At 39.3% G+C, this 15,709-nt stretch overlaps 1 protein-coding gene across 1 annotated transcript; it reads right to left on the reverse strand.

Moving 5' to 3' along the window:
- Nucleotides 1-12,216: 12,216 nt before the first annotated feature.
- LOC311085223 (E3 SUMO-protein ligase ZBED1-like) lies at nucleotides 12,217-14,404 on the reverse strand (the record flags this gene model as incomplete). The annotated part of the gene is made up of 2 exons (XM_084117656.1): nucleotides 12,217-12,771; nucleotides 13,298-14,404. 2 exons carry the CDS (start codon nucleotides 14,402-14,404, stop codon nucleotides 12,217-12,219), a joined length of 1,662 nt encoding a protein of 553 aa, XP_083973782.1.
- Nucleotides 14,405-15,709: the final 1,305 nt, after the last annotated feature.

Consider the following 15,709-nt stretch of genomic DNA (forward strand, 5'->3'; position numbering starts at 1 on the left):
GAGTGAATTTACCCTCCTCCCTCCCCAGCTGTTTTTTGTTTTGTGGTTTAGTGAGTCGAGAATAAATGACTGTACTTTGATTTAATTGTGTTGAATTTTGTTTGAATCATTTGGTACCTCAAGAATCGATTTTAATTAAAAATTGTTTCTCGATATTGAATAAAAATGTTGCGATTTATGCATAGTTTAAAAAAAAAAAAAGCTCACTGAATTAAATGTAAACCTTGAAATGTATTGTTTTTTCATCCCATTTTACCCAATATAATAAAACAAATGTAGGCCTGAGACAAATAGAAAGACTACTTCATACATAAAGAAAATTCCTTGATACAAATTTAAAAACTTTTGCAAATATAAAATAATAATAAAAAAAAGTAAATAAAATGAAAATAAATAAACAATAGGACAAATACAATAGAAAAAAATATAGATAATTAAATAAATTTCAGCCTGGGTTTATTTAACATGTAGTAAGAAGTATTACAGAAATTTTATAATCAAATGTAAAAAAATAAGACAGTATAATCTTCACAATATGGAATATAAATTGATTAATAATGAAGATACTAAAAGTGATTCAGTAAAAAGCAGTGAGTGATTTTCTCTTTATTATTATTAAATTAACAAAACAGCAACAGTTTATTAATACTCAACACTTTAGAAAATCAATTTCTGAAATTTGTGAATCGATGCGAATCGGCAGAAGATAGAATTGCGATTCATATGTGAATCGATTTTCCCCCACCGCTAGTATATGTGCATGGCTGTATGCGTGTGAGTATATATTTGTGCAGTTGTGACTGTGCACTTAATATTCAACAATATTATTGATCTGACTGATGCTGTTGTATGAGAACTGAACTGAGCTGGACGATGACATCCCTGTTTACGCCAGAGCTGCTGTATAGATAAATGAACTAAATTAACAACTAATGATTTTTGAATCAGAACAGAAATTAATCAACACTAAACTTACTTAAGCTGGACTATGATACTATTTTCTTCTAGATTTGCTGACAAACTTTGTTGCATTAATTTCCTCTTATGACTGTGTGGCAAAGTGGGACAATTAATATAGAATATATTAATAAATATATAATACCCGGAAGGGGATCAAAGATCCTGTAATCAATGATCGACTACGCTACCTGGAATACACCAGGGGGGGGAGCAAGGAGTTGTGGACTAAAATACACTAAAACAAGTCACTTTATTAAAATACAAGAAAATGAAAGAAAACATACAATCACTAAACAATACCAAATAACATTCACTAAAGACACAAAGAGGAAGATCGCCAGCACAAAGAAGAAAGACACCTTAAACCTTAACTATTTTCCACTGCATTAATTGTGGATTGAACGATGGTTGTGGTGGAGCTGGAGCTTTCTGGATCATCAGAGAAATTTCCTGCAACATAGTTATGAATGTGGTAGTAATACAGGAAGAGGAAAAACCCTGAAAAAAAATCAGTAGAACATATTTCAACTAATTCATAAACATTTCAGATAGCATTAAAGTCATTTGTATAATTATTAAAATGGAAATGTTTGCATCACACACAATCATCCCTGTCAGACCTGTGTGATTGATTCTCACCCTGAAACGAGTTCAACACGGTGAAGATGTAATATGAGGGAATGAGCATCGGTCCATAACTGAAGAACGCCACAGCCCACGTCAGGCCGAAGAGCAGGAACAAACTCAACACCATCATGAGCTGCTTTCTGAACGTCTTTCTCTTGCCGTCAGCCGCTTTTACGTGTCGGGCTTGGACAATCTTAGTGACGATCATGATGAAGATTCCAGTCGTGAAGATGAAGACTAAAGCGTAGTAGCCAATGTTCACTATGTACTAAATTAAAGGATCTGTAATCCAGCACCTATAATAGAATAGAAGAGAAAATGTTGATTGAAAAGCTTCATTAATGTTTTTATTTTGTTTTTGGGCTTTACTAGAACATGTTTTCCTGCTTGAATGTTGATTATTTCCCCTCATATTCTCCATTGTTGCGGCTCCTCTCTTCCCAGTCTGTCAGTAACGCTCTGTTTACTTCCTGTCTCTATGAAGCCCCTCCTCCTGAAAAGCACACTGCACTGTAAAAAGTAAAACATTGCTGTTTTTCGTTTGATATATATATTTTCATTCCAATAGCCTAAAATTATTAGATTAAGTAAAATTACATTTTGTAATTTGTATGTGTCTTTCAATCTATTTTCTTAGATTGATACAATATAAAATTATAACATAACAATGAAATTTAAATTATACATTCGATCAAACGACTTTTATTAGATTAAGCAATGTTTGCGCATGCGCACACATGAAAACTCGAGAGAAAGTTCTGGAAGAGACCGAACGCAGAAGTCGGAGGGTTATCTGCTGAACAGCGCGAAGCGAACAGGACACGTTTGTCAGGTAAGTGAGGAATTAACCAAAATTGCATGTCTGCGTTATCCTTGCCCTTTATTTCAGCACTCACACTATAATTTTTATAAGGTGACTAGCAAGTTCAGTTTTTATAAGGTGACTTCCTTGGCACAGTTTTACTGATAGCCTCCCGTTCCCGTCCGAGGTGTCGGTGTGGCCGGGTGTGCTCGGTCCCTCTCCCCTGCCGTTCGGCGGTCTCCCTCGGGGGGCCGGGTCCCCGGTGGCGCCGGCGCTGAGGCGGGCTCTCCGGGGGCGGGGAGACTCTGGACGTGCGCCCTTCTCGCGGATCTCCGCAGCTACGGCTCGCGTCGGGACCTCCGTCTGGGTGTCTCCCAAGTGACCGTTAACATAAGCATTTACAGGCTAGCTCGACCTATCTAGCATAATGTAATGGGGAAACTCATTCAGCATTTAAATACTTGAATAGCATTAACGTCATATAATTTTAATGAACAGACACGCAGATTCGAAGTTATTATAACGTTAATTTTGACATTAGCGGTAGCAGCTAAGTTATAGCGTTAACATGGCGCCATTTTACAGCTAAAGTTAGCTGCTAACGATTTTCCTGGGAAATCCAAGAATATTATATTATATATTATATAGACTGATTGAACGGATATTATGAAAGGAAAAAAATATTTTCTCGCTCTGAATGTTGTAAAAAAAGTTGTATTCGACAATTAACGTTTAATGAATCACCTCAATATGCGAGTGACGTGTAAGTTAACGTTTCCCGCTCAGAGTTTAGGCTAACTGGCTCTGCTCCGGGCGCTCAATGCCAATATGGACGCGGATTTTATATGTTTTAAATGTGCGAAGGCGGAAATGAATGTGAGGAAAATTAATTTACACTTTTAAACTGTAAAACTAAAACGGATTAATGTTTGGATTTGAATTTTAGGAAAGCTGCTGCTTGGTAGGCCTAGTTCCTGGTGCCAGTTTTGGTTGTCTGTCAAGTCTTCGCTGACACTGGTAAGTTGTTTTTGCCATGGGGGGAGGGGTTGGGGTCAGTAGGTGATTCGTGCATTATATTCCATACTGATTGCACTGATTCAGGGCTGGAGCAAATGCAGGGTTTTTCCTGGGTCAAAATTGGTCTTCGGTGGTGGCTGACCGACATGGTCATCCACACACAGCAAAGAGTACCCTAGTACCCACATGATCCGCAAGCCCAATATTGACAATAAATGTTAAATTTAAAATAAATACAAAGAAACAGTTTGTGATTTTTTTCTTATCTATTCATGAAAAAACCATCACTGTCAGGCTAGATAGTAAAAGAAAGCGATTACAACTTATTTTATATCTTTACCTTGATGTTTGTTTCTTTTGTTCCTCGTTGTTAATATTTGGTTGTTCATTCTTTTTATTTTTTTATTTTTTGGGGGGGCCATCATTTTCTTCCAGACTGTGGCTGAGAATTATTTTAATTTTAAACCTCTTCCAAATTATAAATAGACTATGCAATTATCAGACACAGATATTACCTGTCACTCTCACTGTCATCCTTTCTTGCCCTCTTTGCAAAAAAAGCTGTGATTTTTCCACGACTGGCTTTCATCGTTTTGAAAGATAAAATCCTTTTTTGATAGGCCTGATAATTATTTTAGTATAATCATATAAATTAAAAAGTAGCATTAAAAACGTAGCGTTAAGATGTGTAATAGTGTAATTTTTTACCATATAAAATTAGCAGCTAGCTAGCAACAGCTTGATTTGTGCTTTGATCTAGTTTCATCTCACTCCAGTCTAACTTTAAACTAAATGATTTTATAGGTAATTTACTACACATTGTCATAGGCCTATACATACTGTGGATTATTAAGGCTAAATTATGGCATGGGGGGGTGTAAAACCTAACTGAATCTTGTTTGGTTTAGTGACAACATGTTATGTTAACATGGTACACTTTCTGGTAAGCTACACTTTTTTATTATTCCAGTTCAATTGTGATTTGATTTAATATTGACTCATTTGGATAAATATTAGGTTACACAAGATAGGCATTCATTTTTCTCTAGAAAAAAAACAACTCACCTAATGCTGTAACAGAGAGCCCTATCAGTTGGTAGTATTATTTAAGGTTAAAAATAACACAAATGAAATATAATGCGTTTTTTTATTATAATAACAACTTTATTTAATAATTTAAGTAAATATATAATAAATATGCAATATAGTACACATATTTAGCAAAATACTCTCTATAGCTCTTTTTTTTCTAGCCAACTAACGTGCCTATCCTATATTAGGCTATGATCATTAAATGGCTTTCCTGAGGTAAATGTTATGTGACATAATTGTTCTCCAGCTGTTTTATTGACCCCTTTGTTTGACTGATTGGTTGATATTATGCATGAGGAATATAAATTTCGGTAAGTTGTACTGTATCTTTCAACGGTGTTCATTCGTGATTAACGTTAATTTACTATCAGCTAGAGATGATCGGTTCATGTGCCGCTAGGGATCTGTCGCGTCACATTTACAAGCGCCAAAACGGTATTTATTGTCTGAATTTCGTAATAAAAGTGACAGAATCTGAGAGCTGAGATTTTTTTATATCATAAGTAACCTGCTCTGTCTAGTCTGTCGGTCTCCGTGTTCTCTTTGCTTCGCGATTTTTCTGTGCGTGAGAAAATGGATGTGTGGCGTGAGAGCGTGTGAAAAGTGTCAATTGCGTGTGTCTCACGGTGAATGCGTGAGAGTTGGCAGACCCAGCGCTAATTCAGCAAAAATATTCTCCGAATGCACCACGTGAAACATGGATTCGGTCTTCCGACCTTTAGGATCAGTTGATTTTGATGCGAGGGAGAGAGCAAAGACAGAACTGAAGACGGAGAGTGCCTGCGCGGCGGTGGGGCGCTGTGATCGTTCTCTCCCGTCACTCCGTCAGTAGCCTGCTTCACTCACAAGGCTTTGGCGGGACAAAAAATCGTTTTGGCGGCCGCCAAAAAATTTTCAATGTAGGAAAAACCCTGAAATGATTACAGTGTTTCCCACAGGATTTTGAGAGACTGGCAGTGATGACGTCACACGCCAATTAGCATATATGTGACGTCAGCGCGTTGTGTTTGATTACTGTTGGCACCTGAAATCTGCAATTTGCTTTGATCTGTCACACTATATTGCATTATAACACAACTGAATGCTCCGATTTACACCCCTACTTTTGCACATATAGGGTAAACGTACCTTCTTGGAGCTCAGTTTATAATAATAATAATAATAATAATGCATTTTATTTAAGGCGCCTTTCAAACCACTCAAGGTCACCGTACAACAAGTAGCAACAGTAACAATATTAACACAGAAAATAACAGTAAATAACAGTGTCAATAAAAAACAGCAACAAAGATAAATAAATAAAGAATAAAAATACTGGACTTGAGTGCACGAAGTAATCATAGAAGATAAGCAGTTCTAAATAAGTGAGTTTTAAGTTTGACTTTAAATTGAGCTAAAGAGTCAGAATTACGGATGTTGACTGGGAGAGAATTCCAAAGACGTGGAGAAACACGACTAAAGGCCCTATGGCCCATGGTGGTTAGGCGAGCGGAAGGTGTATGAAGGAGACCCAGTGAAGAGGAACGGAGAGTTCGAGAAGGGGTGTAGGGATGTAAGAGGTCTGAAAGGTAAGGTGGAGCGAGGTGATGAAGAGATTTGTATGTGAGGAGGAGAATTTTAAATTCAATCCGAAAGTTGATAGGAAGCCAATGTAGCTGTTGAAGTGATGGGGTTATGTGTTGAATAGGTGAAGTCCGGGTTATGATACGAGCTGCAGAATTCTGAATCAGCTGGAGTTTATGAAGAGATTTGTGTGGTAAGCCAGATAATAGAGAGTTACAATAATCGATGCGGGAGGTGACAAGCGAATGAACAAGAATAGAGGAACTACGCGGAGTGAGAAATGAACGGAGGCGAGCAATATTGCGGAGATGAAAATAACAAGACCTGGTTATGTTATTAATGTGAGCATCAAATGATAGGGTACTGTCAAAGATGACCCCCAAGTTCCTAGTCTGGCGGGAGGGAGAAATGGAAGAACCGTCAATGGATAATGAAAAACTGCATGACTTAGAGAGAGTAGAATTAGTACCAATGAGGAGTACTTCAGTCTTACTAGAATTAAGTTTGAGGAAATTGGCAGAAAACCAAACATTTATTTCATGAAGGCAGTTGGTAAGACAGGCGGGAGGGAGAATGGAATCAGGGTTTGTAGAAATGTAAAGCTGTGTATCATCTGCGTAACAGTGAAATTTAATACCGAATTTTAAAAAGATATTGCCGATTGGGAGAAGGTAAATTAGGAACAATAGGGGGCCTAGGACAGAGCCTTGGGGGACACCACAGCTAACAGGAGAAGGTTGTGAATGAAATTTCTTAAGTTGTACAAACTGTGTGCGGTTTGAAAGGTATGAAGTGAACCAGGCAAAAGGAATACCAGTGATACCAATGTCAGATAGTCGATGCAAGAGAATACTGTGTGAAATTGTGTCAAAAGCTGCACTCAAGTCAAGTAGAACAAGAATAGATAACAACCCGCCATCAGCAGCCATTAACAGGTCATTCGTTACTCTCACTAGTGCAGTTTCAGTGCTATGCTTAGGACGAAACCCTGACTGAAAACACTCATACAAGTTATTATTACTAAGATGAGCATGAACCTGTGCTGCCACTGCTTTTTCAAGAATTTTTGAAATAAATGGAAGATTTGAGATAGGACGGTAATTATCTAAATTGTTTGAGTCTGCGCCAAGTTTCTTAAGAACAGGGGTTATGGCAGCTATTTTAAAAGATGATGGAACAATGCCGGAACTAAGAGAAGTGTGAATAATATGAGTTATAAGAGAAGATAAAGAGGGAAAACAAGCCTTTACCAAATGAGTTGGTATAGGGTCAAGTAGACATGTGGAAGAATTAGATTTATAAATTAACTGAGAAATTTCTTCTTCAGATGGTAAGTTGAAAGAAGAAAGGAAGAGGAGGGGCAAATTAATTGAGACACTGTGTGGCGAACTACAGTAAGAGGTAGCCAAAGAGGCCAGTTGTTGGTGGATGGTAGTTATTTTATCATTGAAGAAAGACATAAATTTATCACATTGAGCAGTGCAGTACAGGTGTGCGGGAAGTGTGTCAGGAGGTTTTAGAATACGATTAACAGTTGAATACAATGCTTTAGTATTACCATCTCCAGACTCAATTAAATGTGAATAGAAAACATTAAGCAAGAATTGAAATCCCTTGTGAGTGGGTTACTGGCAGTATCCATATGAATGTTAAAATCACCCAGGAGAATAAGACTGGGTGATAAGGTACACAGATGGGTTAAAAATGCACAAAAGTCACTTATAAAAGTATTGCAGTATTTCGGAGGCCGATAAATAACAGCTAATACTGTGGGTGTTGGACCGCTGATGAGTAGAGAAGCCGATTCAAAAGAAACATAGTTTTGTACAGAGAGCTGGGACGTTTTATAAATCGAGTTGTGAAGAATCGCGAGACCTCCCCCGCGTCTGGAGATACGAGGTTGCGAAATGTAAACAAACCCAGGAGGACATGCATGATTCAACTCAAGGAAGTCATTCTCCTGCTGCCAAGTCTCAACCAAGCAGAAGAAATCAAACTTACCATTGTCAATAATGTCGCTGATAAGAAGACCCTTGTTGGAAAGTGAACGGATGTTGAGAAGTCCGACTTTGAGCTCATTTCCACCGAGCGAAAAGCTGGTCGATCTGGATACGCTAGTTAGCGCGCTCTGGTCAATAGTCCGCCGAGTTTTCCTTGCTGCTCGGGGAGTCGAGGTCCAGAATGATCTTATATCCTTCGAGTCATCATACCTAAAACCCCGACGAGACCCGCGATGGATGTATTTGGGACGGGGACGATGAACAATATCCTGGTCGGGGTAGAGTGAAGGCGGAGGCTCAGCAGAGTAGCACCGCAACCGGTGAAGTTCAGTCACTGTATACAGAAACAGCGAGGTCGTTGGATGAAGCAATGACGATAAAACAATCCAGACAATGGGTGACACGTGAGAAAGGGTGGTAAATCCACATTGTGTCAGTCGATTGCAGTCTGCAGAGGTAGAGAGTGTTATGGAATAAAATATTTAAAATGATAAAAACACACCGGAGAGCAGCGGCAGCCAAATCGCGCCAGCGTTCACCCAACCGGAAGAGATGTTCGAAAAGAAACATCATTTCTTTTGTGGAGATGTGGAGCAGCAAATTGCAAGCATGAGAATAAAATCAATTCTAAAGTGGACGGGGGATGTTTATTTAGGCAGCCCCTCAAGCCTTCGATTTTAGCGAGTGTACTTCAAGGGCAAACTCCAGACGGATGTGAGCATCCCTATGGCCGACTCCATTCAAAGGGAAAAGCCCTTGAAGTGGGGAATTTGTAGTCAGAAGGTGTACATTATGTAGCCGTTGGGAATGCACAAAGGGAGCAATTAAATACAAAGTAATTTCTTCATTATCTTCACCTGGGATGTTATTATGGAACAATATGGGTTATCAGGCGCTGCCCAAGTAAATCTCAAAAAGTGGCAAACCTGCTTTTGATATGAAAAAGTCCAAGCTTTCACATTTTGTAAGTTTTAATATTTTATTTTATTTATTCATTATTATTTATTTATTGAATTTGTTGAATTATGTTGAATGAATTTAAACAAAAATACAGCAAAACTTTGAATAACACTTCTTCATTTGATAACTTCCCCTTTATACTCGACATCAATAGACTTTAGATTATATAGACATCGAATAAAATAAGAAAAAATAGTTCAGAACCTGTTCTATGTTTGTTTTGTGAGAACATTCAAACATCCATTACTGTATGGATTAAATGGTAATTTAAGCCAGTCCAAAAGTGGGAGCCCTCACACATGTACTTGGTGAACTCCTCGTAGGTGTTATGGATGGGTAGTTTAAGTTTTACAATGCAAGTATTGGCCTCAGGGAACTTCCGCCCTGTCTCATGATTGAAATTCAGCGTTGGCTGCGGAGAAAAACCAAGTGCTGGTATTCTGTCAGCTCCAGAGATGAACACCAGCAGTTGATCAAGTGTTATCTCAAACACACCATCTATAAAATAGTAAGGTAATAAAATCAATAACATTTGTGATAAGCAGGATTGTGCAAAATTCAGAGTAGCTCAAATTAAATCAAAATACTGTTACTCAGCAAATCATTAATTTACCTTCAATATCTAAAAGGAAGTCTCTCCAGAATCCTTCCACTTTTGTTTCCAGTTGCCACCAATTGCTTCCAGGAGGGGAGGAACAAAGACATCAAGTCTGTAGCTTCTAGAGGCCTCTCTGATGAACAGAATGCTGTCTTGAAGATGCTGTGGTGCATTTTCATCATGTCCAGAAGGCCAGGTGTGCTTAACCCTTCAGCAAGTCTGTAAAAGAAAACCCCAAAAATAAACGGTATGCTGTTACACAAAGAATGTGTACATTTAGAAAACATGTTCACAGAAAATCATGTTACCCAAGCAACTGCCATAGGTTAAGTGAATCAGAAGTGCCGTTCTGAATTGGCCATCATTATACAGTGAAGCAATACTGGCCCAACAGTGTCAGTTAACCAGAGTATGTGAGCGGAGCTGAGCGGGAAGAATTTGCGCTCCACGCTCAAAGCATTTCATAATTACTCCGCTCAAGCTCCGCTCTGGGTGTACAATTTTCCGCTCCTCGCTCCCTCCCCCACTCCGTCCTTATACGTCTCGCTCCGTTTTCGCTCCACGGTAATTATATATTTTTTTTAATAACACCAATCTCTGATCAGAAGATGCATGTAGTGTAAAACGAATACGCAGTACTAAGAGAAGAACATCCATACTTTATTGGAATTTTGAACACTGAACAGCCCCAAACCAATAGCTCACTTTTAAAGGCTAAATGAAATAAATTATCAATTGAAAAACATTATATTAAATTATCAAACGAAAAACATAAATAAAATAAATAAATCACAAACTAGAATATGAAGTTAAACAAATTGCCAAACGAAAAAATAAAGATCTCTTTTTGCCAACTTTTAGCCTATATTAATATTGAGAAATAGGCCTACTATGAACAGAAAAAATGCTGGCTGGTTGAACATAGGCTATTTTTTTTAAATAAATTATCAAATGAAAAACATTATATTAAATTATCAAACGAAAAACATTACATTAAATAAAATAAATAAATCACAAACTAAAATATAAAGTTAAACAAATTGCCAAACGAAAAAATAAAGATCTCTTTTAGCCAACTTTTAGCTTATATTAATATTGAGAAATAGGCCTACTATGAACAGAAAAAAATGCTGGCTGGTTGAACATATTTTTTATTAGCGAAGCTATATCTCCAGTGCTGCGTTAACTTTTAGAAAAACGAGCTTTTGCAGAGTGGCAGGTGCCAAGCACATGCGATTATTGCTGGAATCAGACCAGCAATAGAAAACACCCTTTCCACGCTGGCCGAGCCGCTGGGAATGCTAAATATGCGTCTTGCAATTTGTGAAAGTTGTGGCAGTACATTAGAATTTTCTTTCCAGAAGCGAAGGACGTCGTCAACTTCGGTGTTCAATCTTGGCATTCCAAGGTATTGCTCGACTTCTCCTTTTACGTCTAGTGTTGTAGAAGACGAACAGGTCACAGTTGCGTATGACTGGAACATTGACTTGACTTTTTTTGCGCTCGATGGCTCAGGGACAGGGTCAGGGACAGTCACAGGCTCAGCGACAAGGGAAAGGGATGTTACTTTTTTATTTACACTGCAGAGAAGTTCTGTTTGATGAACTAACAACTCCCGGATCTCAATCTGTTTGCCTTGAACCTACAAGAACAATACAATTAGCTATGATTATTTAGAATAATAATAATGAGTTTTCATACATGTAGGCCTACTGTATTATTTTAAGCATTATTGTTAGTTAGCATACATTTTATTTTTTATTTTATTTTAATAAACAATGGTTAATTTCTGAATGCTATGCCTTTGTGTAATTAATTACTTGCCTTTTCATCTCTTGCAATCCACTCGTTCTTGAAGCGTGGATCTAATAATGCAGCCAGAATAACGTGAGTGTCGTCATAAAACCTTTGATAACGAGTCTCAAAGTTCTCAGCTAGAGTTTCTGCGAATGCGGCTATTTCCAGTGGAGTGTCACTGGAAACATCAGACATCATTCTGTGTATTTCTGCAACTGCCGGTAGGATCATCCCCAGGTTTCCCAGTTCCTTTTGTAAACTGTCTGTCAGTTTTAGGGATGGGCATTCGATTAAATTTTCTTAGTCGATCGTCGGGAGAATTAACGATCGACTATCGATTAATCAATATTTTTATAATAAAATTAATTATTTAACTTCTATAATTCAAAAATGCAATGAATACAAATATACAGCGTGTTTTTCCTCAATGAGACCTTTATTACAAGATTAACTTGTGGCAGACAGTTAAACTACGTTCAGTTAGGCAAACCGAACATGCGGTGCTCTAAAGCAGCGGAACCTGCAGCTGCGAGCCGGCGTTCTTAAACAGAGACCTAATTCGTTCCAAAATAATAATAAAAAAGAATCATGTTAAACAATACCTTAAACAAAAAAACATAATAATACTTGACAGATTTTGTCAAAATGTAACTCAAAACTATCCACGCCAGAAGAAAGAGGGTGATAGATAGGCTATTACCGTAGCCTTCCTAACAATTAGGCTAACTTAAATTAACGTTAGGCTAGTGAAAAATAACTAACTTTAGTAACTCGCAATCGCATACAACTTCTGCACCAGTCTACTGGTTTTTGTTGAGAAACAAGAGCATGTTGACATGATCTGGGGTCAGACGCGACCGCAACCTGGTGACCGTCAGTCCAGCCGCCGAAAACACCCGCTCTGAGGGGACTGACGTTGCCGGGATGCAGAGGTACCTCCGCGCTAACTTGGCCAGCGCGGGGAACCTTATTCCGTTCACTTTCCACCAGTCTGTAGGTGTGCAATTCAGGGGTGGGGGAGTCTCCCTCAGAAAGTTCTGAAGTTCTGCTTCAATACCAGCCTCACATTGAGTGGTATAGTGATCCCCAAGGAGTTGTGCCATAGCAGATGACTGGGAGGTCGCGACTTCAGTGTTTGCGCTCCCCTCGCCCGTGTCAGACAACGCAGCCTCGACTCCCCCAGCCTGTTGGATAGCCGCCCTATCGGATTCGGTCCCCACCGCCTCTCCCAGTTCAACCAGTTTCACATTAGCAGCCAGTCTCTGTGTTGGTGTAAGAAAGCCCAGGTGTTTGTGACGAGGGTCCAGCATTGATGAGATCATGGGGGCGAATGACACAAACTCACCAGCCTCAATCTGTATAAATACATGATGGGGAATCAATAATCAGAAAACGTTGTATTTTTTTGTTGTTTATTTTATTCATAAAATAAATATTAAAATTAATATTTTTATGGAGTAAGAGTAACAGTTTTATTCTTCGCGGGACTTATTGCTTAAATCTAAATAGGTAACGAACAAACGAATAAATGTGTATAATAACGTTATATTTTTATTATTTATTTTATGAATAAAATAAATATTAAAATTAACATTTTTATGGAGTAACAGTTTTATTCTTAGCGGGGCTTATTGCTTAAATCTAAATAGGTAACGAATAAACGAATACATGTGTTATAATAACGTTATATATTTTTTGTTTATTTTATGAATAAAATAAATATTAAAATAAATATTTTTATGGAGTAACAGTTTTATTCTTCGAGGGGCTTATTGCTTAAATCTAAAAAGGTAACAAGAAAGTATCCATGTAATTATGTATATGTAAACTAAGATAAAAAGTTTAGCTTACATTCATTCGTTGGATGAGAGAGGAACGCACTTTTGTCTTGAATTCGATGAGTCTGGGCCCGTCTCCTTCACTGCGCATGAGGTGGATATTGATGAGGCCGAAGGTGACGGGATAAGTGTTCGAGATGGAGACGTCTTTCTCTGCAGAAATAACCGTGGTGGCACATTTAAGTGCTGACAGCACGGGCTGTGTGTCCTCCATCAGCTGCCAGTACTCATCCTTCAACTCCAGGATCCTGGCATCTTGAAGCTTGGTCACGGTTCGGTCCGACAGCACAGCAACAACAGCCCACCGCTGCTCCACCAGCCGATCAAACATCTCGCACACGGAGTTCCACCGTGTTTTACACGACTGGGTAAGCCGGTGAGTTGCGAGGCCCATTTGCTCCTGTTTCTTTTGCAGCGCTTTGGTTGCTGTAGTGCTGTGATTAAAGTGGCTAACGAGTTTACTAGCCGCTGATATTACCCGATAAAGATACAGTGCAAATCCGTCATTTATGGCCAACTGGAGGGTGTGTGCAAAGCAGGCAACGGAAATCCAGGGCACTCTGGTGGGACTGTTGGCAGCTACAATATTGGCCGCATTGTCATGAACGCATGCAATAACTCGGCCTTCAAGTCCCCACTGCTCTACAGCTCCATTCATTTTCTCAGCGAGGTGGTCAGCTGTATGCCGGCCTGGCAGGCTTTCTGTGAGCAGGACCGCTGAGTTCATTTGCCAGTCATCACTGATGTAGTGGCAGGTTATGGTGATGTAGCTCTCAGCTGTTAAAGCGGTCCAGCAGTCTGTAGTTAGAGCAACTCTCTCAGCTTTGCTCAATTCTTTTAACAGCTGCTGCTTTCGTTCTTCGTAGTGAGTTTCTACCAGTCTAGTGATGGTACGTCGTGATGGAATTTGATATGCTGGTTCCAATAAATGTATCAGATCTCGAAAACCATTGCCCTCAACAATACTTAAGGGCAGAATATCCATCTCAATGAACTTGCAGATCCCTTGGGTAATTTTCTCTGCTCGTTGTGCGTCACAGCTCCGAGTCCACGCTAACGCAGACTTGATGCTAGGTTGAACTTGAGACTGAGAGCAGGATGCACCGCCACTGACCAGGGACGGATGCACTTTATTTAAGTGGTACATCATCTGCGTCGTGGCCGTGTTGTACTTGTACGTTGCATCGCAATGTTTGCAGTGAACTATTTCGCTTTTTAAATCAAAATGGTCCCACGCCACACTTCGCCGTGACCTCTTCATGATTATTTTGAAATCAAAACGGAAGATCACAGATAACCGAGTATGGTGTCAAATATTGTTTATAATATTGCAAAAATGTTTAATTGCTGCCACACAGTGAAATTCATTTAATTGCTTCAAGACTCACACTACGCAACCCGCATTAGATAAAAAAATGCATTAGATTAATCGATAACAAATTAACGTGATCGACGAAATTCTTAACGATCAATTATCGATCGTCGATTAATCATGCCCATCCCTAGTCAGTTTAGCAAATGGTGTGAGTACTCTCACTAAGCCTTTAAGAAGGAGGACATCATTGCATGTGATATTCCCATCATCTGTGATTGACGTCAGCCTGTTTTGCCACAGCGTGTCCTTCTCAAACATTTTCAGCACCGACTCGATCATCCGCAACTGACTGTTCCATCTGGTTGCGCATGCAGTTGTGGGACGAACACCTAATTTGTCGATTTCCTCTGTGTTCAGTGTGCTTTTTCTGACTGTTTTGACTACTTTTCCAACCTTGTTGATTATTGAATTGATTGCATTGTGCTTTGCGATTGCATCTTTAATTGCAAGTTGGAGTAAGTGGATCGGACATCTTAGGTGAAGATTTGATTTTGTGACGTAGTTCTCTACCATCATGTTCAATTGGATGGCCAGCTGGTCTGCATGGAGCTGCAGGAGTGCAACATCTGGAGCATCACCCTCACCATCTGTCTCCCTGTCCTCGAGATCTTGGTCCAGCTGATCTCCGAATTCGCTAAAACCAGGCAGATTGAAGGCTTTTACCATATTGCTGGCGCTATCAGTTACTACTCTGATCACACCACGCTGAATAATAAATGTGCTTCGCTGTGTGGTGTCCCTGAATGTGTTCACAACTACTCAGCAGAACAGTGTGGCCTTGAAAGTCTTCATCTACAAAACTTCCCACGATACCCAGAAAACTGTGACCTCGTCGGCTCGTCCAAATATCAAGGGCCACTGAGAGTCCATTGCAGTTCTGTAGCAGAATGCGCAATTTATTCTCCAACTCTAATAAAGCATGTGGCATGAGTGTGTCACGGACCGTGCTGTAGCAAGGTGGGGTGTAGCCAGGCTGTGCAATGTTCGCAAAATAGCGCATCCCTTTTCTTTCTCCTTTGGTGAGTGGCTCATAGTCCATGTAGATCATTTTAAAGAAAGCCTGGTCTAGTTCACTCTTCC

The sequence above is a fragment of the Abramis brama genome (genome assembly GCF_963993115.1).
Source record: "Abramis brama genome assembly, chromosome: 6".
NCBI classification, from domain to species: Eukaryota; Metazoa; Chordata; class Actinopteri; order Cypriniformes; family Leuciscidae; genus Abramis; species Abramis brama.